We start from the raw sequence: 24839 nt of genomic DNA on the forward strand, positions 1-24839 counted from the left end.
CCAAGCTAGCACTGCCTTCAATGCTGTGTAGATGTATTGCCACTGATACAAGACCTACTAAAAGCATACAGTTTAACTAATACAGAAGTGGCTTTTTTTATATGAAATATTTTTTACACAACTAGAGTGTCTTGAATACCCTCTTTAAGTGCAAAAAACACAGATCACTTTACACTAATGCAGCAACAATGCATTCATATTGTTCTCATTAGTCATTAGTAGTCAACTTGCATAAGATACAAGAAAAGCACAATGAAGCTCACAAAAATAGACTAAAAATCAGCCTGTTCTTGCAAAAAAATACAGCATAATGGAAGAAAAAGACAAAAAAGGATTATGCACACCACAGAATTTGCTGTTCTTTAATTCAGCTGGCGTAAGTGCTGTTTCTGGGGTTTTTTTGCTGTTTTTTTTGTGGGTTTTTGTTTTGGTTCAGGTTTTTCTTTTTGTAAATCAAACCACATGGACCAGGCACAACTAATATTCAGGAGGCAGTGTGTAGCTAAAACTTCACTAACTCTTTGTCATCCCCACAATTTATTTTCCTCTGTCCTGAGGTAGTTACAGAAAAACAAATCATAAATTAAGCATCAGCTAGGCCAGTAAGAGCTGAGGCTTTTTTTTTTTTGCTTTTTTTTTTTTCTTTTTTTCTTCTTTTCTTTAAAAACTATTTGTTAACTGGCCAAAACTACCTTTGATGTTAAAAGACAGTTAAGAATTAGAGTTCTCACTACACCAAAAAGATGGCTATGAGGGGAAGAGGGTTAGCTGCTTCAAAATGTGACAGTATGTTGAGTCCCATGAAGCTGGCTGGTCCACTGTTGATTTTCTCATGTTTACTCTCCTTTACTGTCTGTAAAGTCACTGGGAGAAGTACGGAAGGATCTGAGCACATCATCGTCCTTTACTGTAACCAGGGAAGAACTGGTCCAGTAGTGTCTGCAGAATCTTGTTGGGAACCATGGTGTAGCCCTTTCCCAGGTCATAGCGGCAGGCAGGGCAGGTGAAGACTTCAGCTCTGAAGGAGCGCTGTAAACAGCTCTAGGACAGAGAAAGACAGAGAAGTAAGTCGTGAGAACTCTGTCGTAGACTGACAGCTTAACCAGCAAAACCTAAGGAATCACTATAAACCAAAAAGATGGGACCTGCTGTACTGCCAGGAAAACCCAAGTCATTACCAAGCCCTCTGGTGCCCACCTCCGCCCCTGTGACAGATGTGCTAACAAGGAACGCTGGGATGGGATGGGATGGGATGGGATGGGATGGGATGGGATGGGATGGGATGGGATGGGATGGGATGGGATGGGATGGGATGGGATGGGATGGGAAACACTGGGCTTGGGAGGAATTAAATCACTACTGACATCTCTCCTTCATTTCCACTAGTGCCTCCCTGTGAATCGCAGCCACGTCTGCAGCTGCCTCCTCGCTTCCCAGTTAGACTGCTGCTGTTTCCCAGACCTCCCTTTCAAGAGACAGGTGAGTGCACCAGGTATACGGTTTATGGAACAATCTCCATCCACCTCACCAGATGAGATGCAGCTACACCTTAAAGCCGTATGTCGCATGATACAACCTCTAACCCATCAGCATCACTACTGCCCTCCTTACTGTCTTACCACAGGCTGCACACAGCCCAAGCACGTCAGCTGAGTATCGGAAATTCACCAGGGCACGTGTATCCCCAAGCATCAATAGCTTACTATCAAACTATTCATTTTAACTTTAACTTTGTATTGGCAGATATTTACTGACATCTTCAAATCCTGTCCTTTCTGAGTTCGTTGCCATTCAGCTTTTTCTCTCCACTTTTCCCATTTCCATAATTCTAAATATTAACCGCTTCGTTACTACTTTTGAGGTTTTTTAAGGAGCTTTATAATCATTCTATGTGTGCAGGCCATCCGTAACGACACAGTGATTTTTACTGGAGTGAGACTTATCTTCTTGAACAGCAAAGCTGCATGATCAGATACTGTACTAGGATGATAATAGTCTTAGTCCTTGTAGGCTCTGAGGCAGAAATACTACCTATGGCAGCCACAGTTCAAATATGCACAATTCAGTGCATGATTCTATACATGCTTGTACTACAAAAACTAACTTAGTACAAAATGGATTCCAAACTCCTTACATTATATCCAACTAATCAAGACTTTAAGATATACAGGAGTTATAAATATCGACTTCTGTGGCCTCTCTCCCAAACACAACGCCAAGAACAACAAGATCAATAGCTTAATCCAAATAAGTCCCAATAATTTTCTAGCATTTACCCTGCCTCCTTTTCAACAACTCTTAATAAGAGTATTACAAAATTGTAAGACGTGGTTTTATTCCTTAACTATGTAAAATTAAATTATTGTTACTGCACCAACATCTAGCTCCTGGACCAAACCAATTCCTAGTGTAATTCCACAAAGGAATGACGGCAATGGTAAAGCTCACTCATTATGTCTATCAGGAACTATACTAAACATACTTCCACTCTTTACTACATAAAATCAGAGTTACACAGCAATCACTGAGTGCAAACGTGTTGCACATTTTCTCTCACAACGTTAGGCAACAATCATTGTCTTTCTAAAATACATATGGCTTTGGTGACTGGTGTCTCAGAGCCAAGAAAACAGCCCAGAGCAAGACTGAGTTTATTCTTACTTTACAGACGTTGTGGAGGCACTCTGTTGTCACTGGCTGGTAAACCAGCTCCTGGCAGCAGACACACATAAAGGATTGTTCCAGTTTCTTCAGAAAATTCTAGCATAGGACAAAGAAATAAAAAAGACAAACTCTGTTACTGGTCTTGTAAATGCCACCTATTAACATAAAAATGATAAACTTCCAGAAGTTAAGTCCTCCATATCCATGAGTGCAGCTTTCTAAAAGTAATCAGGAAGCAGATCAGTAACTGCTTAATTTCCCTGCTCTTCCACAAACCAGAGGACTGATGTTTTAAAGCTTACTTGTTTGTATGAGGATTGTTATAAACAAAATGGAACAGACCAGAAAGAGTGGAATCCTCCCTGATTCTTAGCATAGGTCAGAAAACTTAGTACTTATGTTTAGTAACTGCTACTAGGAATTTACACGCCCCTGAAAGATGTCTGCTTCTCCAACAAGGAACCTTCTGCTAAGAAAGCCACTTCTGCATCTCCTCCTGTGCTTATGGCTTACAGCTAGCTTCATGGCTGCTCCTCCCCTCCGGCCAAACTCTCTGCGGCGCGTCCATCAGCAGCCCTGGTTTTCAAATCTTCCCAGAGCATCTCTGAGGACTCTCAAGACACATTTGTCTCGGGTGTTTTACACACAAAGCATGCTTATCTCTGGTGTGCCCGTGATCTCCAAATACCTCAAGATTACAAGCTTGGGTATAGCAAAAAAAGCAGATCTACAGTTAATCAAAATATGGTACTTTGAAATAATTTGTAAAAAAAACACATCTACCTTAAACCACGTTTTATTTCGTTAAAAGGGAAGGTGGTTATTTCAAGCAGAAAGATACACGTTTTCACAGTAGTGACCCAAAGCCAGCAGTGATTCCCATTGCCTTTAGTGGCAACCAAATGGAAATCCTACCAAAATGATGGGTAGGAACCTGTAGAAAAATGACCTCTCAGTCATTTAAACTACTGGTTTCTCCTTTTTACAAACATGTATCTCTATTCCCTGTCGTCGTGTACAATTTTAAGAGCCGAAATTCCTTCTAATCATTACAGACACTAGACAGAAGATGGATAACAGTAAATAGCTTTACACTATCAGAGGTAATTCTCAAATAAACTAACTATCTATGTCCAGTTTTAGATACCCATTTTCCAACCAATGGTTTGTTTTTCACTGAGATGAGTTTTATCAAGTTATTTTAACTTCTTAGTGCCTTGATTTCTTCTGCAAAACTGCCAAAATAACTAGGAACTTGACATTGGTAAGACTAGTTATCACTGAAAGATGTAATATTTCAGGAGATATTCCTTCTGTGGACTTTTTTAATGCTAATGTCTATAGTCTCTTCAATCTTCAGCTATTCTTGCTATTTTCTTGAATAATTTTCTTACTTGAGGTTCTATCTATCTTCTTAAACAAAGCAAGCAAGATATATTTTCTGTCACAACATTATTTCCTGTCTGAACAAAAAGTAGTGACTAGAACCATCTTTATTCATGTCTGATTTCTCACATCAGCACAGCAAAAAAATACACTTATAATTTCACAGAAAACATGCTTCCTTCAAAAATGAAAAGAAAAAAAAAGCCACTTCTGAATTCAAAATGTTTTTTGAGCAGGAAAAGATCTCTATTATGCAGGTGTAAACTTAGCCATCAATAGCAAATTGTATGAGCAAGGATTATTTTCTTGAAATCAAAGTCTTACAAATAAAAATAATGCTACACATAGCGTGTATTCAGCAAGAGTTCCAGAAGCAAATTAGGTTTTAAGAGTGACTCAAGATTTCTCCTAGCAGTCTAAAGAAAAGCTAAGCATTGAAAATTACGCATGCAGCAAACGTACTGGTCCTTCCTTAAGAGAAGCAAGTACTTCATCCCACAGTTTCTGGTTCATACAGTCTTCTCTGATCAGCCACTGCTGCTCTTGGGTCAGCTGAAAAGCCTCTCCTTTCCCTCCATCCCCCATCCTCATGGCTTTGGGTGTGTTCGTAGGTTCTTCTACACCTGCTTAAGATTATGACCATCAGATGCAGTAAGAGCAGAGCGTGAGTCTGAACTACTAAGAGGAGAAGACACAACTGTTTCTAGAAGGCTAAAACGTGGTCTATACTCGTGCAATGCCGCAACCGGATCCCTGCTCCAACTCGTGCCACTCGGCACTGACTGCAGCGCACAGTTGCACTGAAGGCTGTTCATTTTTTCTGCAGAGCTTAAGAGAAAAAAAAACCCGTAAGGGTAGCAAATGGGATAAGATCTCTACACTACGTAGTCACAGAACATGAACTTATCAATTCATTTTAGTATTCCAAATAACTTGACACTTCTGCAGTTTTCATGCTACGGGCTTAATAAATGTAACATGACAGACTTTGCTGATGAATGCTAAAAAAATAAAAGAAATACCATCATCAATTGTCCTTTTCTGGTTTCCATTACTCTGGCTGGTTGGCTCCTGTTTCACAGTTTGCTTTTTAACCTTATCTTTCTTCTCCTTACTAGCCATGGCTTCCAAATAACCTTCTGGATACTAAAATAAAAAAGCATAGATTTAAACCCAAACCCACTAGCATTCAGGAATTCCCAAATACCAACAAGACTAACTCCTAAAAGACTTTAAAACCCTGTGGCTACATATTGAAATAACTACAAGATAATTCTTAAAACCCTGCATGATGGAGGAAACATGTAAATTAGTATCTTAGTTCCCTTACAACTACACAAGTCAGTTAGGCAAAGCTGAAGATGATGGTATTCAGTAAGGTATACCACTGCCTTGCTGAGAAAAAAAAGAAACAGCATGTTAATTCCTTTCAAATTTCATGAATTCAGCAATGTCCAAGTCCTCATGGGTCAGTTTACTTCTGTGCCTGAAATACACTATCTATCCTCAGTCACATGGAGAACAAAAGACATAAAAAATGCGTTTTTTGACTTCTCAGACAGACTCAGCTATAATCACAGTTGCTGTAGAACCTCTTTCCAGCCTAAGGATCACAAAACTGGATTCAAGCTCTCCACTTTCCAATCCATATATGCAAAACAATTCACTGCTAAGGCGGAAAGCTTCATCCACCGTTCCTTCTGCTGTCACTATTACACGATTCTTTCAGCTGGCAGATAATCTGCAGTAGTTTTTGGCATTAAATCCTGCCACACTGAAGTACAAGAGAAAAAACGGGCTTTAATTTAACTGATTTCTATTTCTGGAATTCGTTAAGGGGAACTGAGAATAAAAACAACTCTGGGAGTCCTGACTCAAACCTGTACGCTCAGACCCAGCTTCTTTGACCGCTCCATTCCTTCTGAAGTCCAAGGTGCAGGCTCAACATCATCTCTCCTCAGAAGATAGCGCCAAACTAAAAATCCGCATTTTCCAATTTCTGGCCAATATTTCACTACCTAAAGAACAATGTAACATTACTGCCACTATTTTATTACAAGCCAAACGCATGCATATAGTCGCACTTTAATTGTTCAAGAAGAAATGAGAAAACCAAGTTATACATTACTACTATACAGCAGCTCTTCCCTCAGGTGTGACAATTTTGTATTTTCCATAAATACAGTGCTCTTAAAAGGCACACACCTTTATTTCAGATGGTGAGAAGTCATTAAACTCACAAAAAGCTAGGATATAGTTGGGAGGAGCAAGGAAATAATTTGATTTCCAGGGATGAATAGGACTCAGTAAGCACATACACATTAGCATATATATTCAATTGTATATACCCTACTATGGATTAAGTTCTGTTATCATTGCACTAAATAATTTCATTTCAGTTCTTTACAGAATAAGCTAAGGCTAAAAAGCTCCTTCTCGTGGAGAAAAAATAATTATTTCTTTTATGTAATAATGAAGAATTTGCAATGTAACACCTATGAGACTTTTCAGAACAGCTGAAGAAAAATATTATGTTGGCCTCAGTAGAAATCAGAATACCTTGTAAATGCCATCGTATCTGTTGCCTTCCTCTGGAGCATATTTGCTGATCCGCCGTCCTTTTGAACTGCGCACTACTCTGACTGGCTTACCAGCTCTCCAGTTCTTGGACTCTGCTCCGTTTTTGTCATCCAGTGGGGCATCACAGTTAAGGGCCAACGCCCTAGAACGAGATTCAAAATCTTCATAGACTAGATTGCTTCACACAACAGGCTTCTGAGAATTAATGGAATTAAGTCATAGCTATTTCCTTTGTCTAATTATGCTTTCTCAAGCAGCACAGAACTTTTCAGTATAGTCTTTAACAACTGCAAAACTGATGGGAGAAATGAGACCCATGCTACCACGTTCGGCAAGGAAAAAAAGGGAACACAAAATATTTTATTGTCAAGGTTCGAGACGAAAACTCAGCTGATATTGCTAAATAAAGCAAACCAATGCTTTTAGACTCAATATTCTCCACTCTTAAAAATAATACATTCCTAAATAGCATTGAGGAAATTAAAAGAAAATTATAACAAAAGCCAAACTTTCCCTATCGCTATTCCCCACTAACTTCAGATTTTTAGCCTTTTAAAGTGTGCACACGAAGTAATTAACATGATGAAAAACACTACAGAGAAAAAAGTACATCGTAACCATCCAAAAAACTCTAAGTAATTAAAATCTCTCACATAATACATAAATTGCCTCAGAACAGGAGTTAAACAGTAGTAGTTAACTGAAGGACAAGCAAACCTTTATCTACTAACTGCACAAAGAGCCTCTTCCAGACACCTGGAGCAAGACAGTATGAACACCTACTAGACCAAGCTGCCACAACGGACAGTATTTCTACTACCACGGCCCGATTTGACCAGGGATTGGAAACCCTTCAGAATCAGACCCAAAGCAAACCAGGGATCTCAGAATGGAAAAACAATGTAGTTTATAAACAGCCGTGGCACGTGTATAAAACCCACGCTGCACAGAGGAAGAGCAAGAGACAGGCTCGCAATGCTGACTTCAAAACACTTCTTACACAAAAATGAAACTTATAAAAGGAAAAACCCGAACAAGCAAAATCCTATTCTGATTCAACTCCATGGAATCATCCTGATCTTCAGCATCAAAGTGCTTGAAAATTTGTATCAAAACCAGTAACTGAAAGCAGCAGCCTGTTATGCTCCAAGCACACCAACGCCTGCAAAGCTACAAGGCAAGCTCTGCCAGTGGATTTCTCATTTGCCAAGAGCAAAGGAATGCTGAGACTAAGGAGCCCAGCTTTTAATTCTGTTTTCAAAGCAAGGTTGCTCTATTCACTCAACATGCTTGAAAACCTATTGCTTAAACTTACTTCCATCTTCCTTCCCTCCTTGTTCTTGTTCACATCACGTCCCTCTCTTCCCCCCTCGGCCCCTTTCTCAGCAGCTAAGTCAGGCTTTTCCTCCCTCCCCCCAAAGTACCACCAAAAGGCTTGAAAGAATCCCTCTCCTCTCTGCTTGACAGCAGCACATCGTATCTAAAAGGAGACCTGGCGCAGAAAAGGTCTCTGTCAATTTCGGCACCCCGTAGGTGTTAAGTGGTCAGTTGCATAACAGAGATTATTACAACAGCTATTTCTAAGAGCTCTCAGAAACGGATGGAGAACTCTTTGTTGAGGCAGGCTTTCAGAAGATGGCAAAAACACTAAGCAGATGTCTAATTTTTGACATATAGTTTCTTTTTCAAGCACCTGTTTTTGATAAAGCAACACCCTAATTCCTTGCTTTTCATAGAAAACTATGCTGGAAGAAAGGGCTGGCAAAATAGGAAAGATCTCTTTTTAACAGGTGAAAAAGCATGTGCTTTCTTCCTACTTAAATTTCGTAAGTGATTTAACTACTGAAGGAGAAACTTAAAAAGAAACACCCAGAATAGAAAACTTCCACCCAAGAGTTTTGACAAACTTCTCGTTACGCTAAAACAGTCTTCTGAAGGAAACTGCACAACAATTTCAACCAGAGACATGACTTGTAGCTGCACCAGCAATACAGCCATGTATTTCACTGAGCTGCAAGTGTTTCTTAAAATCAACAAAACGTCATGCTTGATATGATGCCTCTTACCAGCAAGAGGCACCACCGTTTACAAAAGCAAGGAGTGAAGGAATGTAGCAAAACGTTAGTTTTAAATTAAAGCACTAAAACCCAGCTCTTTGTCTTGGAATACCTTTTATCTTCAAAACTTACCTATTCATGTGTGTTAATGTCTGATCAAATGAATGTTCTCCAATCCTTTTATTGCCAGAAAGATCTCTACCTCCGCTCCCAGTGTAAGTGAATTCATCTCCTCGATCCTGTGCAAGAAGATTATCCTTTGTTTTAACACTCCCAAGTAAACCAACCCAATTTAAAAGAAATGTTACTTCATTTGTTCTGTTTACTCAGGCAGAGACAAATCATACTCCAAGGCATGGAAAGATGTGGTTTCAATTCCATTGTCACTGTCCTTCTACAGTCGTTGTGACAGCAGAAAGCTAGTGGTCTGGATGTAACATAATCACCAGAAAATTCTTATTAAAAAATTGCTTGCCTTAAAAAATTGGACTTTCGCATCTTTTAGAAAGCTGTTTTTGAAAAAAAAAAAAAAAATTCTGAGGAAGGGAACACATTCCAGCAAGTGGTTACTTGCTCCAGAGCTTTCATTCCGTTTACAAGAACATCATGTTTGTAAAATCCATAGTGTACACCTTGGAGGGGTCACTTGAGCTTGGGCAAGCGGCTAAGCCCCGTAAGTACAAGCAGCTCTGCCTTACGTACAAGGTAGGTGCTTTAATGCAACGATCACCCCAGCTCTTCTGAACTAGTAAGAGCTTAAACTCATTTAAATTTGCATTTTGTAAGCTGATATAGTGCTGCAGTATATTTCCGACAGAGCATTTTCTTTGAGCAGAGGGGAGGTTGATAACATCTTTTACCATGAACCATAAGAACAGTCAACATCTCCACACACACGAGTAAAGCCAGTACTGCCATACTCTTTAGGAAACATATGACAGAAATTCCTATTACTCCTAGAAAATTCAAGTATTTCTAGAAAGGTACAAATATATTTAGTATGGTATCTCTTTGGAGATGTAAATTTTGTACAAAGGATGAAGCCACAGTAGAAGTTAAATACTTTGTGGGAAAATCATGTGTATATTAAATTTTATGGAAAAAATCCGAACATACTTGTACACAGTAGCAAAATTCAGTCAATTTCTTACCACTATTAAAAGTCTGACATTATTAAGGATCCAGTGCAAGACTGTTACAGATATTTCACAACTGACAACAGCAGAAAAAGAGAAAATGAAAAAGAGAAACGCTAGTTGAACAAGGCCATAGATTAATTATAGAAATTATGTTTATTTTATTCTGTGTAGGGAAAACCTAACAGAAATTCATCTGCAGTAGTAGAGTATTTCTCATTCAAAAGTTGACTAGACATAAAACCAAGTTAATTGCTATGATGTTAAAAAAATACTCAAAACCAACAAAGCCATGTAAAAACTCTGGTATATCCTTTCTTAAAACAGGCTACTTATTCTGCTCAACGAATCTGTAAAACATAAAAGAAATAGAATTATGTTGTATGAGGACAATATATGAAACAACTTCAAAAGAATGAAAGACTGACAAGAACTATGTTCTAATAAGAAAGGATGTCAAATAAATTGTATAAAATAAAGTATCACAGAATTGAGCTGTGTTTATTTTTTCAGTGGTTGTCAAGGCAAACAAAATGCTCTGATCACACAAAGATGATTGTGATAATACTGATAATATGAACAGGGATGGATTTGCTTGATGAATCAGGCCCTTTCAAACAAACTGCATTTTGACACTGAGTAAGAAGCTCACGCCAAGTTCAGAAAACCAGAAAGATATGTTTTTGAAAGTCACAAATCCAGAACGATTTGGGTTTCGTAACAAAGAAGAAACTGAATACATGTTCATGGTGTGGCAGTGCAGGGAAAACGGCTGAGGTGTTTTTTTGATGTACAAGCAGAAATAAACTGAAACTGGAAGGTGATTTTCCCCTCTTTTAGAACACAACGTTGAGACAAACACTGAAATAACATATATGTAAGAATGCAAAAAAAATAGAGGAAAAACAGAAACACTACATATGCAAGCAAGATGGAGAAAATTATTTAGGTTCTTGATAAACTGTTCTGTTTATCAACAACTAGGCGGAACAATCTTCACAAGAAGAAAGCACCGAATAGACTTTTTCTTCGCATAACAGACAAGCACAAATCGAGAACAAATTGCTGCACACTTCAGGCAGAAAGGCATAAACGCAACAGTATTCATCACTAACTACTGGAACACGTCCATGGAAAATGAGTTAAATGTAAAAGGGCTAAAAACATCAAACTTCCCGTGTCTTCAGAGAAAGACTGAGTAGTTCTCTGGGTGGTACTCTTTAACCACAGGCAACTAGAAGACATCATGCTTGAAGAGGTGGCGTGGATATAAGACCTACACATACACTTGATAGATAATTAGAAGAGAAGCAAATGCAACCTAAGTATTCTATGCATAAATAGGCATAATGATATGGATTCGGGAGAAACTGGAGATCCAGGTGAAGGAAAACGGAAGAGAAATGGAACAACTATGGAGCGTAATTGCTACAGGTCAAATAACAAGAAGATGGCATTTTTTAACATCTCCCAGCGTAAGGAAGGCTTGTTTCTGCTCTACCTCCCAAGAACTCCACTTACTAATTTCGCATCAGATACATTGGGGGAAAAAATAAAAAAAGTTGCAGAGAACAAAGACACACAGTTCTGGATGAAAAGAAACATGGGAGAACATTTGAAACTCTGAGAAAGAAAATCTAGAATGGCAAGAGTAAGTGATGCAAATACAGAGTCCTTAGAGTGGAATAAATGCGGATATGAATACAGCCCATGACACGCAGAAGTGAAATGGAGATACTGGTAGTCTGGACACCTAATGGGAGACCTACAGAACCCACTTCCATCGTGGTTATGTTGTTTCACTTTGAAAGTGGAGTATGCCAGGAATATTCACACAGCTTATTATTTGGGATCAATAGCTTTGAGTTCTATCTATAGGCAATGCAGATTTTCTAGATAAGCTTCAGTCTAAACAAACAAGCAAAAAAGTCCTATTAGCTTTTTTTGATACAAGAAACCCCAAAATTTCATCAGCCCCTTGATTCATCAGTTTCACCTCAGTAAAACATGACGAATAAGGGCACTAAGTCTTTTTAAATGAAGTTATTAAATCCAAGACAAATATTGACTATCAGACAATTAAATCTGAAAAGATTTTCTTTCCCTAGTAGTTGAGATACCTGAAACAGAATCATATCATTATTCCTCTCCGTTGAATTCCTCCTCCAAGACCTCACAGGTCTGCATGCATGTAAGTGCTGACAGAATTGGTCTATCTGCCCCATTGTCTGGTTTATTTTTGATATTTTCATGGTTTGGCACTGCAGTAAAAGGTGCCAATTAAAAATGAAGGGCTAAATTACATATTTCACTTACAAATCAAGAAAAACCTCCCTGCATTGAGTGCAGAGCTTGAATATATAATAATCACTGTTTCTGAGTCTTCCCTGCAACTCTCCGTGACGGCAAGAACCTGCCAATATCATGGCGTGTTCCACCACAAAGACAATGTTTAACCATTTTCCTGCTAGCCAGTCTGGATCTCTGAACAATGAGTAAGGCAGCTTCAAAGACAGAAACAGCCGGAGGTGGATAACTGGTGATGGAAGTAGGTCAACGTTTTGAAAAATAACTTGCAACGGCAGTACTAGCCTACTACTGCATGTGCACCACTTCCTGAAGTTTTTCTTATTCCTTTCAGCGTTCAGGGTCAGAATGGTAGATTTCCAGAACTTTAAACTAAACATTAATGTGTAAACAATTCAGGCTACTCAATCTGGATTAATTATCTTCAGTGCTCCGTTCAAGATCAATTCCAACTTCAAACCAGGTTCACCTAAGATACAATGCACAGAAAGCCTTTTCAGGTCAAAGACCCTTTTCTGAAGTGGGAGATTACTTAGGAGATACAAGAGTTTTTGAGACAACATTTTTTTAATTGCAAGTATCTTCGACTATCTGTTGAAGATCATGGATTGATTGTTCTTCTGAGGGCAAAAATTCCTGCAATCTGTATGAGTAATTTAATTTACTATAATCCTAGTTAAAGCAAGGCAAAGGAGAATCCTGCTTGTCTGAAAGACGTGCACTTACTATGTGACAATCATTTGTCTCTATACATATAATAGGAATTTGTTACTTTCATCCTTCTTTTATTCCCCGTATTTAAATAAATGCTTAATATCGTAAGAATTATTTTTTGTCCATGTGAAAAACCTGTGAAGTCCAGCAAGAAACTCACGGTTTGACGCAACAAAAGATTAGTATAATTATGCTGATCCTTCAGAATTTTATGAAGGGAATAAATTGATGATACTCTACATATTGCACTAAAATGACTAGTGACTCTTGAAAACGTATGAATTTCAGACAGAAAGTACCTCAACATGTTAGGCATTCACAAAGAGAAACCAAGGCCTAAGTCCTTGACCTAAGGCACCATTCCAGACCGAATGTTTCTTGGAAAGCATGGAATATTAAAACAAAGCTAAATGGAGCTTTGCTAAGCATTGGCAGCATTAATTTCTACTCTTTAATCTGCTTTATCACTGTGTCAAGCGGGCTCCTCAATGCTTTAGAAACAACCAGATAGGCAAAGTCCTGCAGATGAACTTTGGAAAAGCACAGACAGCAGCTGCACAGACCCAGATTGCACAACGCATTCTGAAATAAGCTGACAAATAGGCAGATCAGACTACTTTGACAGATGTGGTACCAGCAGTAAAAAAATGACAAAAGGCATCTGTGTAACAAAATAGAGGCTTTTCAGAATGCGTAAGTAATTCCAAATATAATACAGGTCTGGAGGAGGCAATGAAATTCACAACATAATGCAAGAAAAGTAATTTTTAGTATGAATTAGCAATTTGTACGGACTGATAGCTAACACTATGGAATAACAGAGAAGATGGAGAGAAGACTGTTGCAGAGCAGGAACTGTCCTGCAAATCGAAAACGCTGGTGAGAAGTAAGCATTAAAGCTACTATTACTTGACATAATTTCATAGAATCATAGAATGGCCCAGGCTGGAAGGGACCTTGGAGATCATCTAATCCAACCTCCCTGTCGTTTGTATCAGAGGTAACAAGAGTGAACAAATAACACATCTGAGTGAAAAGGAAGATATTTTGTAGTTATCCTTCAGCAAAACACTAAAATTTTTTCACATTACACTGGAGCTTCAGACAGTTCCCAAAACAGTAGGGTGCTTAGACCTTGGAAACATGACAGCTTTTGAAAACACCAACTTTCATGGTGCCAAGCCCCAGGTTTTCAGCTACACAGTCAATGCAAGTGACTTACAACAGAGTGACTCTCGTGTAACGGCTGTAATGAACGAGTTACGTGGGGTTCTCAGTACTGTAAAACAGGTGGGACAATCTGAAAGGAATCCTTCCCTTTGTAACATGGTCAGCATGGCATAATAATTCAGAACATTTATATAGGACACTACATCTCTTTTGTACCAGGACTCACGCTGGATTCAGATGACCCAGGTAAATCCAGAAAAACGGTTAATAAAGCAGCAGTTTATGCACACATATCCAGGTAAACTGCTGGTCACAATGGTTTTGGATATAAAACACTGACTCAAATATGAGGCTCCTATTGCTACTTGATTTGGATTTAAAGCCATTTAACTATGCAATTCACTACAGTACTGGCACTGCACCTTTGGCGCTGGTGGAACTGATCAAGATCTTTCCCCGTGCAACACACACTAAGCGGAGGTTCTGAAATGCCACATCCTCATCACACAGCTCAGGCCAATCTACTGAGCTAAATACTGTTTATTAGCAGTGGGACTATTTCAAACAAATGGAGTAACAGTGGTACTGACACCTTGGAACTGATTACCCAAACTCAAGATTAATGCAAAGACACAGAACATTTAAAATGGACAGCAAGCCATTTCATGACGTAGTGTGTGAATGCTCTGTTCCAGGCACTCAATGGGTTTGGCATAAAATAATACCACTCGGTGGATAAGGAATTGGCTGGATGGTCGCATTCAAAGAGTTGTGGTCAACAGCTCAATGTCCAAGTGGAGGCCAGTGACGAGTGGTGTTCCTCAGGGGTCAGTACTGGGACCAGTGCTATTTAACATCTGTGTCGGTGACATGGACAGTGGGATCGAGTGCACCCTCAGCACGTTTGCAGATGACACCAAGCTGTGTGGTGGTGTGGACACGCTGGAGGGAAGGGATGCCATCCAGAGGGACCTGGACAGGCTGGAGAGATGGGCCTGTGAGAGCCTCATGAAGTTCAACAAGGCCAAGTGCAAGGTCCTGCACGTGGGTCGGGTAAATCCCAAGCACAAGTACAGGCTGGGTGGAGAATGGATTGAGAGCAGCCCTGAGGAGAAGGACTTGGGAGTGCTGGTGGATGAGAAGCTCAACATGAGCCGGCACCGTGCGCTGGCAGCCCAGAAAGCCACCCGTGTCCTGGGCTGCATCCAGAGCAGCGTGGGCAGCAGGGCGAGGGAGGGGATTCTGCCCCTCTGCTCTGCTCTCCTGAGACCCCACCTGGAATACTGTATTCAGCTCTGGAGTCCCCAACACAAGAAGGACATGGAGCTGCTGGAACGAGTCCAGAGGAGGGCCACGGAGATGATCCGAGGGCTGGAGCACCTCTGCTATGGAGACAGGCTGAGAGAGTTGGGGCTGTTCAGCCTGGAGAAGAGAAGGCTCCGGGGTGATCTTATTGCAGCTTTCCAGTACCTAAAGGGGCTACAGGAAAGCTGGAGAGGGGCTTTTTCCAAGGGCGTGTAGTGATAGGACATGGGGCAATGGCTTTAAACTGAAAGAGGGCAGATTTCAGTTAGATCTAAGGAAGAAATTTTTCACTCTGAGGGTGGTGAGGCACTGGAACAGGTTGCCCAGAGAAGCTGTGGCTGCCCCATCCCTGGCAGTGTTCAAGGCCAGGCTGGACGAGGCTTTGGGCAACCTGGTGTAGTGGAGGGTGTCCCTGCCCATGGCAGGGGGTTTGGAACTAGATGATCTTTAAGGTCCCTTCCAACCCAAACCATTCTGTGATTCTACTATGATTCTAATAAACAAACCTAAGCAATGAGCATATTTGCCTGGGGTCCCTTTTGAGTCACTAGAGAAGCTATTCTCTTTCACACTCAGAATCTTTTAAAAGACAATGCAAATGATCATGGCAGGTATTATCCTCCACCAGATTCTGAATCTCAGTTCAGAGATTTGCCACATGATCCTATATGCAAAAGCACTTAAAGAAACAATCTTTGTTCAGATTAAACTAAGCACACTACACAATTAATTTTCCTCTTTACAACTCCACCTCAACCCAATATAAACATGGATCGTGAAACTTTTGAAAGGAAACAGCAGTTTTAACCCTGATACATAAAAAAATGACACAAAACAGGATGGCAACTTTTCAATACAAACGTGAAATTCCTTCAGCTACTTGATTAGATCAACAGACATGTCAAACTACTTTTATCATGAAAACCGTGATTGCACAATCACTGTTAATGACCAATATTTAGTTTTTAAATGTTAGCCTATTCTGAAATAATTCTTAGATTTTAACGTCCCCAAAGAAAACTTCTTAATTTCTTCAGCAAATGCTCCTACTATGGTTACTATCAAGAATAAGATCAGGAGACCAGCAATATTAACATACTCAAGACTCTAAAGCTAACTATTGTAATATCATATCTTAAATAGGCAAGCTATGTAACTTGACACTAAAATTCAAGGTTAAACATTTAGAAGAGAAATTACTAGGCACACATTTTATATGCATATAATTAAGAATGAGTTTAAGCTTCACAATTTCACCCAATGCTCATTTTGGAAACTAAGACTGTAGCCCTTCTCAATCTTGAAGGCAGATCCTGGCCTGACAGAACTTGTCGTTACTGTGCACTCCAGTACACCCAGAACATCCCCACTTGAGCAAAGCTGTGGACACGTTTGGGTCTGCAAGACTGTAAATTTCCAAAGGCACAGCATAAAAATGGCATGATCTGAAAGCTAGACAGTGAATTCCATTTCCTGCAATATATTTTTACAATTATTTTACCCCAACAGCGAACTGCTAATCTAAAGCCACAAGAAGAGCATTAAGATAGCACATCAATAGTGTGTAAACATAGTGCATAAGTTTATAAAGTTTAATAAATATAAAGTGCCTAAAGTTCATAAAAATACAGTAAAATAGTCTTCCGAAATGTATTTATTTCTCAATTTTGTAAAAACATATACAAGTACCTACAACATACTATTGAGATTCAAGGAAGAGTCACCTCTCTTTTCTTGTTCTCGTACAATAAAGCGACCAGATGTGAGTAAAGGATTTTATCTGAATTTTTATTTTAAAGTTTCATTTGTGTAATGAGATTTTGTACTTTGGACACTTATAAGTGCAGAACTTGATTTTTCTGTGGATATTCTTATAGGACTTTAATTTCAATCTTTTCCAAAAAACAGAGAAAAGGGAAGCAAATTGGGAAATAAAATTTGGTATATGAAAAAAAGAAGAAAAACTAAGTCGAGAAATGCACCTGGAAACAAAATTCATCTCCCTTGTATTCCTAGCTTAGAGAATTTTTAAAAAGCTGACATTCATAACAATTTTTGGAGTATCTTTTGTAACATTTCTTCCCAACTATGCCTCTTAACATTATATATGTTATCTAGACTATGACAGCACTTAGATGTCCACGAAAACATATGGTCACAACATCACTCAGGTGAACTGGGAAAGACAGCGAAGGATCCAATCAAGTATTAAATATTTTGAATTGAGTAATTACAGCAGTAGAAATAAGGAGACACCCGTATCACCACCAAACAGAAAAAAGGAGTCTGCAGCATCCCAACATGGCAGTACAACTACTCAGCAACAGTGCTGTTAGGACCCCCTGGCCAAGGGTCCTAGAGCTTGAGCTGGGGTTGACTCTAGAAACACACTAACGCATCCCAACACCAAGTACCTCCTCATGTACCTTGTTTTAAAAGAGACACAAACTCCTTCAGAGGCAACACTCTGCAGTAGCTGGTAGGTGCTGTTGGCAAAGAATATATTACATTCTGATGTTAGGTCAGATGCTTATTTCTTTCTCCAGTGTCTTTTTCCTTGTGATTGACAGCTAGGTATGTTTTTAAATAAACAGATTGCTTACTGCTTTATCCTTCACCTGATGTATGATTCAAATTCCACCTGATGGAGCAGAACTGCAGGAAGGGATGTACCCTGTGTAAACATTATTTAATTGCAGAGAATAGTAATCTACTCAAAAATAAATGCTGGTCAACATCCCGAGTGAAAGTCGGACGCAGTTACTGGTTTGTTTAGCAGCATTACTTTCTTTCATTGCTCTACTTAGATGTTAACATCAAAGTAGAAATTTTTTCCCAGCACCTTTGGAGATCATAATACAAGATATTAAGACTTTCCTAAGAAGCTCTGAAAGTGCTCATGAGTAGGAGTCAAGAACCTTCAGAACTTCATGAATTCAAGTAACATGTGTCTTCCTTCATTAAAATAAATGTATCACATATTTAGAAACACAACGGACCCAAAGGAAGAGGCATCTATCTGTCCTGAAAGCAATAAAAATCCTGACCAATGCAGAACATAAAAAATATTTAATTACAGTACCAGATTTTAAATAATACTACATACAGACTCTGAAAGCAGACTGAAATTTAACTAAACAATGTAAAATTCAGCTGTAACCGAGATACTTTGCTTGAGCGTAAGTATGAGCATAAGCATTATTTAATAAAGATTTGCTCACATATTTCTCCCCAAAATACTAAAAGCTATTAAACTTGTTATCAGCAGTAGTTATTTTTTTTTCACGGTCATATTTGCATAAGCACTAATTTTAGGATCAACAATAAATATAACTCTATGTTTACAAACACTGACACATTAGAACAGCAAAACTGTTGCTTGCATGAACGACATACCACTTCATCTTCAAATCCTCCAGCTAATACAAGTGAATAAGCTCCATCATTACTGCGTCCATGGATTCCACCCACATGTGGTCTGTGAACACCTGCTTCGCTCACCTGGCAACAGAAAAAAGCCAGTTTCTAGCATTTTTCTTTTCTTTCAAACAACCAGCCATCTACAATCACTTTTAACAATCAACTCTGCTTAAAATATTGTACAGGGGTGTCTGTGTAAATAGTTAATGTAAGACTGCCAATTAAGGTGAGAATTCCACTTGCTTTTAAGGAAGACAAGCCAAAAGAAAGGACACCCAAAAAACAGGACAATGTAGGACAGTGGTGACACTGGAAGACACAAAGATGCACCTTCTTCTTTATGAAAAATCTTCTTGATTCTTTCCATAAGCACTCTTTAAGACTGTACTCACTGCTATACTCCACTCGTGCAGTTATTTAGAACAATCCAAAGCAGATGGAGATCTGTCAGTTTCATAACATCTTACATTTCTTAACCAAGGAAAATGACAGTGACCCGTATGAAGATCATTACGTCAGCTATTATTAAGGTAACACTCTGTAAACGTGATCAACTCGGAGGAATGTTATCACACTGCCTAAGGAAACACAAGAAGCCATTGCAATAACGTATGGATCATGAGCTGGTTCTCCAGCCAGGATAACTCCCTGGTAATGAACATGGAACTAAGCTGCAACCAGACCACCTGAGAGCTGCAGCTGTACAATAAACCAGTAACATCATTAAAGTCTGCTGGAACACCTCTCCCACAAAATTTTATTTAATAACCATCTCTTCACTCCTTGTTTCAAACTATCAAATTGTATTTAAAAAAACCCACAACTTCTGTGAATAAAAAAGAGGCTACATATTAAATTATCTATTTTCTCAGCATGCGATGCCGAAAATACTACTGATAGAACAAAGATTTCCAGCAGAAACCCAGTTAGGATCCTTCTTCCTACCCTCTTATCTTCCTTCAGACCTTGATGTTGCTTTTCCCATTCTGCCAGTCCCACTCCTGAACTACTTTTCCCAACCTACACTTCTAAGTAACTTCCATGAAAGTTTACATTCTTCTGCCATAGTCTTGTACTTTCATAACACAACAGATGAGATCAAAGGTTCAGCTGCCCAAAAATACTGTCTCTAACAACAGACAAGAGCTGCACACAGTATGAGAACTATGCAAGGACACAATGATACTTCCTTGCACAATTTCTCAGTATCCAGCTGTCTGTGGCTTAGCTTCCCTCAACTACTTGAAACTTTCGAATCCATAGTATCCAAGTGCAGAAAGAATCCACAGGAGCACCACTTGTCATGTGACTTTTGTTCATTTTCAAGTGGGCAGCTGACCCTTTTTCTTGTTGACCCCTTTTTGCATTACAAAAGCATGTATAGAGCTCCCTAATCACTTTTTCATACTGTACCTCATTTTGCAGCCATCTAACACTACACCACGTTTTATATGTTCTTCCAGAATGAAAAGTCTTACCAGCTGAATGAAAACCATTCCATTCCTTTAATCATCCCAATTGCTGTTCATAATAATATATTTTATTTCCTGAGCCTTCCTTTCACAATAATTTAACACTTGATTTATTTTTTTTGATCACTACTGAGTATTAAGATGACATATTTTCAAAATATCTATCAGGAGATCTCTTTCCTAAATAATAACAAGTAGCTGAATTTATTTGCAATTATATAGTTAGAACGGTTCCCCACCCTATGATCACTACTCACGACAACTTAGCACTCTCACCTAACTTTATCAGCTATTTGCCAATTCTTCCAGACCATATATGAGTATGCTGAACAAAAAGCCCCACTATTGTGCTCCTCTCTCCTGCTGTATCAAGCATCCTTTCTTTCATTCCTCCCTCACTTCCCTCATTTCCAGGTTTTATCAGTTAAATTAAGGTTTCTGGTAGGTGATTCACCCCAAAGATGAATTCTGCTAAGCAATTCATGTCAAAGATGCTCTTCAGACGTTCTCTCCAGAAGCAATACTTAGCCAATTTCCTTCTAGGGAAAAGATAGTTTGTGTCATAAAAAACTACACAAATCAAAAATAAAGAAACTACAGTCTCTAAATTCTCATAGATTTGCTGAGACAAACTCACTTCTCATATAAAAATCCAGCCACATGAGAAACAAAAGGGTAATTTAACTTTCAATGTAGAAAACACTTCAATCTTTAGAAAAAAAAAGGACAAAGTATTTCATTTGTACCCAAAATTAAATAACTATGTAGAAATGGTAATTGCCTTTTGATGTCTAGTCCACACACAGATACAGAAAAATTAGCATTCTCTGCTTAATTTTCTGACAAAAGCTGTGGTCTAATTCTGTTCCTTTCCCTACCATTACTAGAAAGATCTGAAAACTATAAGCTTTTGTGTTACCAATGGAATTCCTAACAAAAAAGGTGAACTAATAATTTCAATTATTGTTGAAGTAGTGAAAATAAAACACTTGATTTTGAGTTTACATAAGTGATTTTAGAAACTTCTCTTACTTATGAGACTTTACTTAATCTGGAAGCCAACAAAAAGATAAGTTATTTTAATTCCTTTCAGAAAAAAGTTCTTCAAACACAGGAGAGGTCAATGAAATACCCCAAAGAATCAAAACAGAATTCTCTTAACCAAGCCATTTTGTATAAAATTGCTAATAGGATGAACAGCATAATTTTACATTACAAATTTAATTGGCTTCATCTAAGGCTTGTATTGATGGTAGCATCAACGATAGACATCAAGGCCAGAAAGGATCAAAAGAACTAGCTTAGGTTTCAGCTGCTTCACCGTGATTTCTACCAAGAGCAGAAACTGAAAACCGTTGCTAAGGGCAAAATGTCTGCTGCTCATCACATCAGGCTTAAAACTCGCATGGCCTTCCACATCCAGAATTCTGCACGTAGTACTGGAAGACACCACCAGAGGAAAACTGCCTGCTAAGTGTTCCCTTCCACCAACTGAATAATGAAACATCTGTTCTCTTCTCATGAGAAAGCAGAGATGAAAAGTTCAGAAAACAAATCAGAAAAGGCTTTTGATTCACGGCTTGCCCCTCCTCAAGCAGTTTAAAAAAAAACTGTTTCTATTCTTCCAAATATGATGGAAAACATTCAATTACAACCTTTTACATGTACGAGAGACAAAGAACTAACTGATTTTGAAAACAAAGTATACATTTCCCCAACTAAAAACAACAATAAAAAAACTCAAAGATTTAAAAAAAAATAATCAATGCTATCAGATAAGGCTGAGGGAAAAGGAAGAATGTTAGCTGGATACTTTGAAAGAAAAAAAAATAATATTAGCACAAAATGAAACTGTCCTATTCTCCCTGCTTTGTTTTTTCTTGCCTCCCTGAGTATTGGCATTGGATTTATATAACCAAAATGTAGAATTGACTGGAAAAATTAACTATCCTCCTACCCTAGATGGGATTATTTTTCTGTCAGTTTTTTTACCAATCTAGTTTACCATAGAGCCTAAGAAATATTTGCAGCAGAAGATGAGACCGTGCAAGAAACAGCAAAGGCTGAACAGACAGCTACTTCCAGTAGTAGTACTGAACCAGGCTTACACTGGTTTAAGCTGTTCATCAGCCTAAAAGAAGACTGGGATATCCATCACATCTGACCAAAAAAAATCAATAGGGAATCAATTTACAGTGATATCATCTAACTTTTTCAAAATCCACAGTCTACACCTCCTAAGCAGGAAAATCAGTTCATGTGCAGTACGCTTCAGAAAATACTTGACTCTATTCACTAAGTATCTCACTTAGAATCTTAACACGTGAAACTCGTTTATCCTAACGACAACAGACTTCTTACTCAGTCGTACTGTAAAATCAGTATACTTCAACCCATTCATTACTATTGTTTGTTTCTCCAACTACAGGTAACACTGAAACAACATACCTGAACTCTGAATTTCCAGGTTGTCCCAACAGGAACACCAGGTATAGGTCCATAATGATTTGAAGGAACAATAGTGCATTCCTTAGTGCGGCCAACACAGGCCATGCCCTAAAAATACAGCAGACGAAGTGAATTAGTAGTATAATATTGAAGACTGTTTTCAAACTCAATGTAGATATCAAGAAACTGATCATTGTGACAAACACATACTTTAAAATATGTTAACAACTGTTAAAAGGAATGTTAATTAACACGTGCTTATGGGTTTGGGAGAGGGACCGGGAGTTGTTTTTTTTTTGGTTTTTACCTCTAGTCACCTTAATAATTCTTCTAGTGCTTCAACTGCCAGTAGATAGTGGGCAGGATTAAACATTGTCTTATTGTCTGTACAACCCAGTACTGAATTTTGTGTAGTGCATATGTAGGTAGAATTATAGACGTAGCACATACATGAGCAATCAGAGTAACAGCTATTTCTAAAACACACTCTACCTTGCCCCAGTCTCTCTGGCTTTCAGTACTGGCAGATGGCATCTTTGCTTTCTTTTTACTCTGTTTGAGCTTTTCTCCAGCCTTTACAACTTCATTAGAATCATTTTTGCAGGAAGGACAATACCTAAAAAGAGGTTTTAGTAAATTCTCAATTACTTCATAATAATGGCAATACAGTTCTTGTAGCCAAAAGAGTGTCAATTTGTTTATCTTGACTGAATATTTCAAGCTAGCAAACATATACCAGTCTTAAGCAGCTGAAGCCTATGGCTTAAAAAGTGAACCCAACATGAACAAATACTGTCAACTTTTAAAAAAGGGCATTTCAGTACTTTTGAAGGTGGAGTGCTAGAGGCAAAACATTTAATTATTCTTTCTCACACGATATGTGAGAGGTCTCCATGTCTCCTGTATCTTTATTCTGTCCTCATTCATTTACATCACGTAAAGGAGAAGACAGCTGAGATGAAAGTACGCCGCTCACCAGTACTCATGGTTTATTTCTATGTCCTGCCAACTCCGCCCTTATTTTTTACTTCTAGTGCAATAAATTTCACTGAAGACAGCTGGATGCCAAAGAGAGCCAAGGTATCATACAATGCGTGTAGACACACACACCACACACACACACATGCACGCACAGACTCACTCACTCATCCTACCCCACAACACCAAAGCCTCTTGGAATACAGTGCTGAGACCCACTCCAGCTAACACAAAGCCATCCTGGTAGGAAAGCAGGAGATACTAGTACACTGTGACTGCAGAAGAGAGAGAAAGCGAGTACACTGGTCCTTTTGCTGCTTCTAATAATGTTTCTGTCCCACTCCAGGAATGCCAATGCAGAGGCAATTGTCCATGTTTCTGGCTCCCATGGGTGGGTTTGGCTCATACATCACTAGTGGAGGAAGCCTGATCTACACTAACATTGATAACCTAAATTAGGTAACTACCACTACTACTGCTACTGTTTGGATTTATTAATTAACTTTTGCATGTGGATACGAATAGAAGAGTTATCAATCAATGTCCGCAGGAACGGATTTCACTAAGTCAATAAAGGTGTTGAACCATTAAGACAACAAAGCCTTGTAGACAAAAATAAATTTCAAATAATACAGCATGCTGAAATTCCTCTGTATGGAGGAACACAGTCCTGGGACCTATGCAGTGCAGTAATAGTGATATTATTGGAAAAGGGCAGAGAAATCCCAGCAGTAATGGCTACACTTTGAAAAATTTCAACTCTTCAAACCTTCTGTGTAGCCCTCTGGAATAGGAGTAGGATAACTCATAAGAATGTTTCATAAGAAGCTTCTGAAAAGGATTTTAGGAACACTAATCGCTAATCTGACAAATCATGTGAAGCCCCCAGCAGGCCAAGGCAATCTTAGCACACCAGCTAAACTAGGAGACATTGGTGGCTGGTGCTACTTCAGTGTCAGCATCCTGATGTGCCTATCAAACCTCCTGTGTATCTGCGGGTGCAGGAGAAACCAGAGAGAATAAATTGCTTTCGGAGTAGAACAAAGGATTGGGGAGTTTTGCGCAAGGGGATCACTGACTTGGGCATATATATGTTAGTTATCAGGAACTTTACTGTGACTAGCACTGAAAAACAGATGGACTTCACTGCTGCTGGAGTACTGGATTAGAGCTGGTTCTGAGAGTAAGGGACAACTGAAGAA

At 38.8% G+C, this 24839-nt stretch overlaps 1 protein-coding gene across 7 annotated transcripts in view; it reads right to left on the minus strand.

Moving 5' to 3' along the window:
- Positions 1 to 24839, minus strand: part of UHRF2 (ubiquitin like with PHD and ring finger domains 2) — a 100180-nt gene continuing 75341 nt past the window's right edge. For 4 of the 7 annotated variants that reach the window (XM_086629772.1, XM_086629771.1, XM_086629767.1 and 1 more), the window contains 10 exons: positions 23152 to 23275; positions 22660 to 22767; positions 18716 to 18820; positions 8820 to 8926; positions 6610 to 6772; positions 5931 to 6068; positions 5073 to 5196; positions 4513 to 4673; positions 2662 to 2760; positions 1 to 1041 (listed from right to left, as the gene is read on the minus strand). In XM_086629772.1, coding sequence (XP_086485898.1) covers positions 895 to 1041; positions 2662 to 2760; positions 4513 to 4673; positions 5073 to 5196; positions 5931 to 6068; positions 6610 to 6772; positions 8820 to 8926; positions 18716 to 18820; positions 22660 to 22767; positions 23152 to 23275 — 1276 coding nt within the window. In that variant the 3' untranslated portion in view covers positions 1 to 894. Of the gene's footprint in view, positions 1042 to 2661; positions 2761 to 4512; positions 4677 to 5072; positions 5197 to 5930; positions 6069 to 6609; positions 6773 to 8819; positions 8958 to 17043; positions 17046 to 18715; positions 18821 to 22659; positions 22768 to 23151; positions 23276 to 24839 lie in introns of all 7 variants that reach the window. The other 3 variants (XM_086629769.1, XM_086629770.1, XM_086629768.1) reach the window with 3 other exon arrangements.

Source organism: Tauraco erythrolophus, chromosome Z (genome assembly GCF_009769465.1).
Source record: "Tauraco erythrolophus isolate bTauEry1 chromosome Z, bTauEry1.pri, whole genome shotgun sequence".
In the NCBI taxonomy this organism is placed as follows: Eukaryota; Metazoa; Chordata; class Aves; order Musophagiformes; family Musophagidae; genus Tauraco; species Tauraco erythrolophus.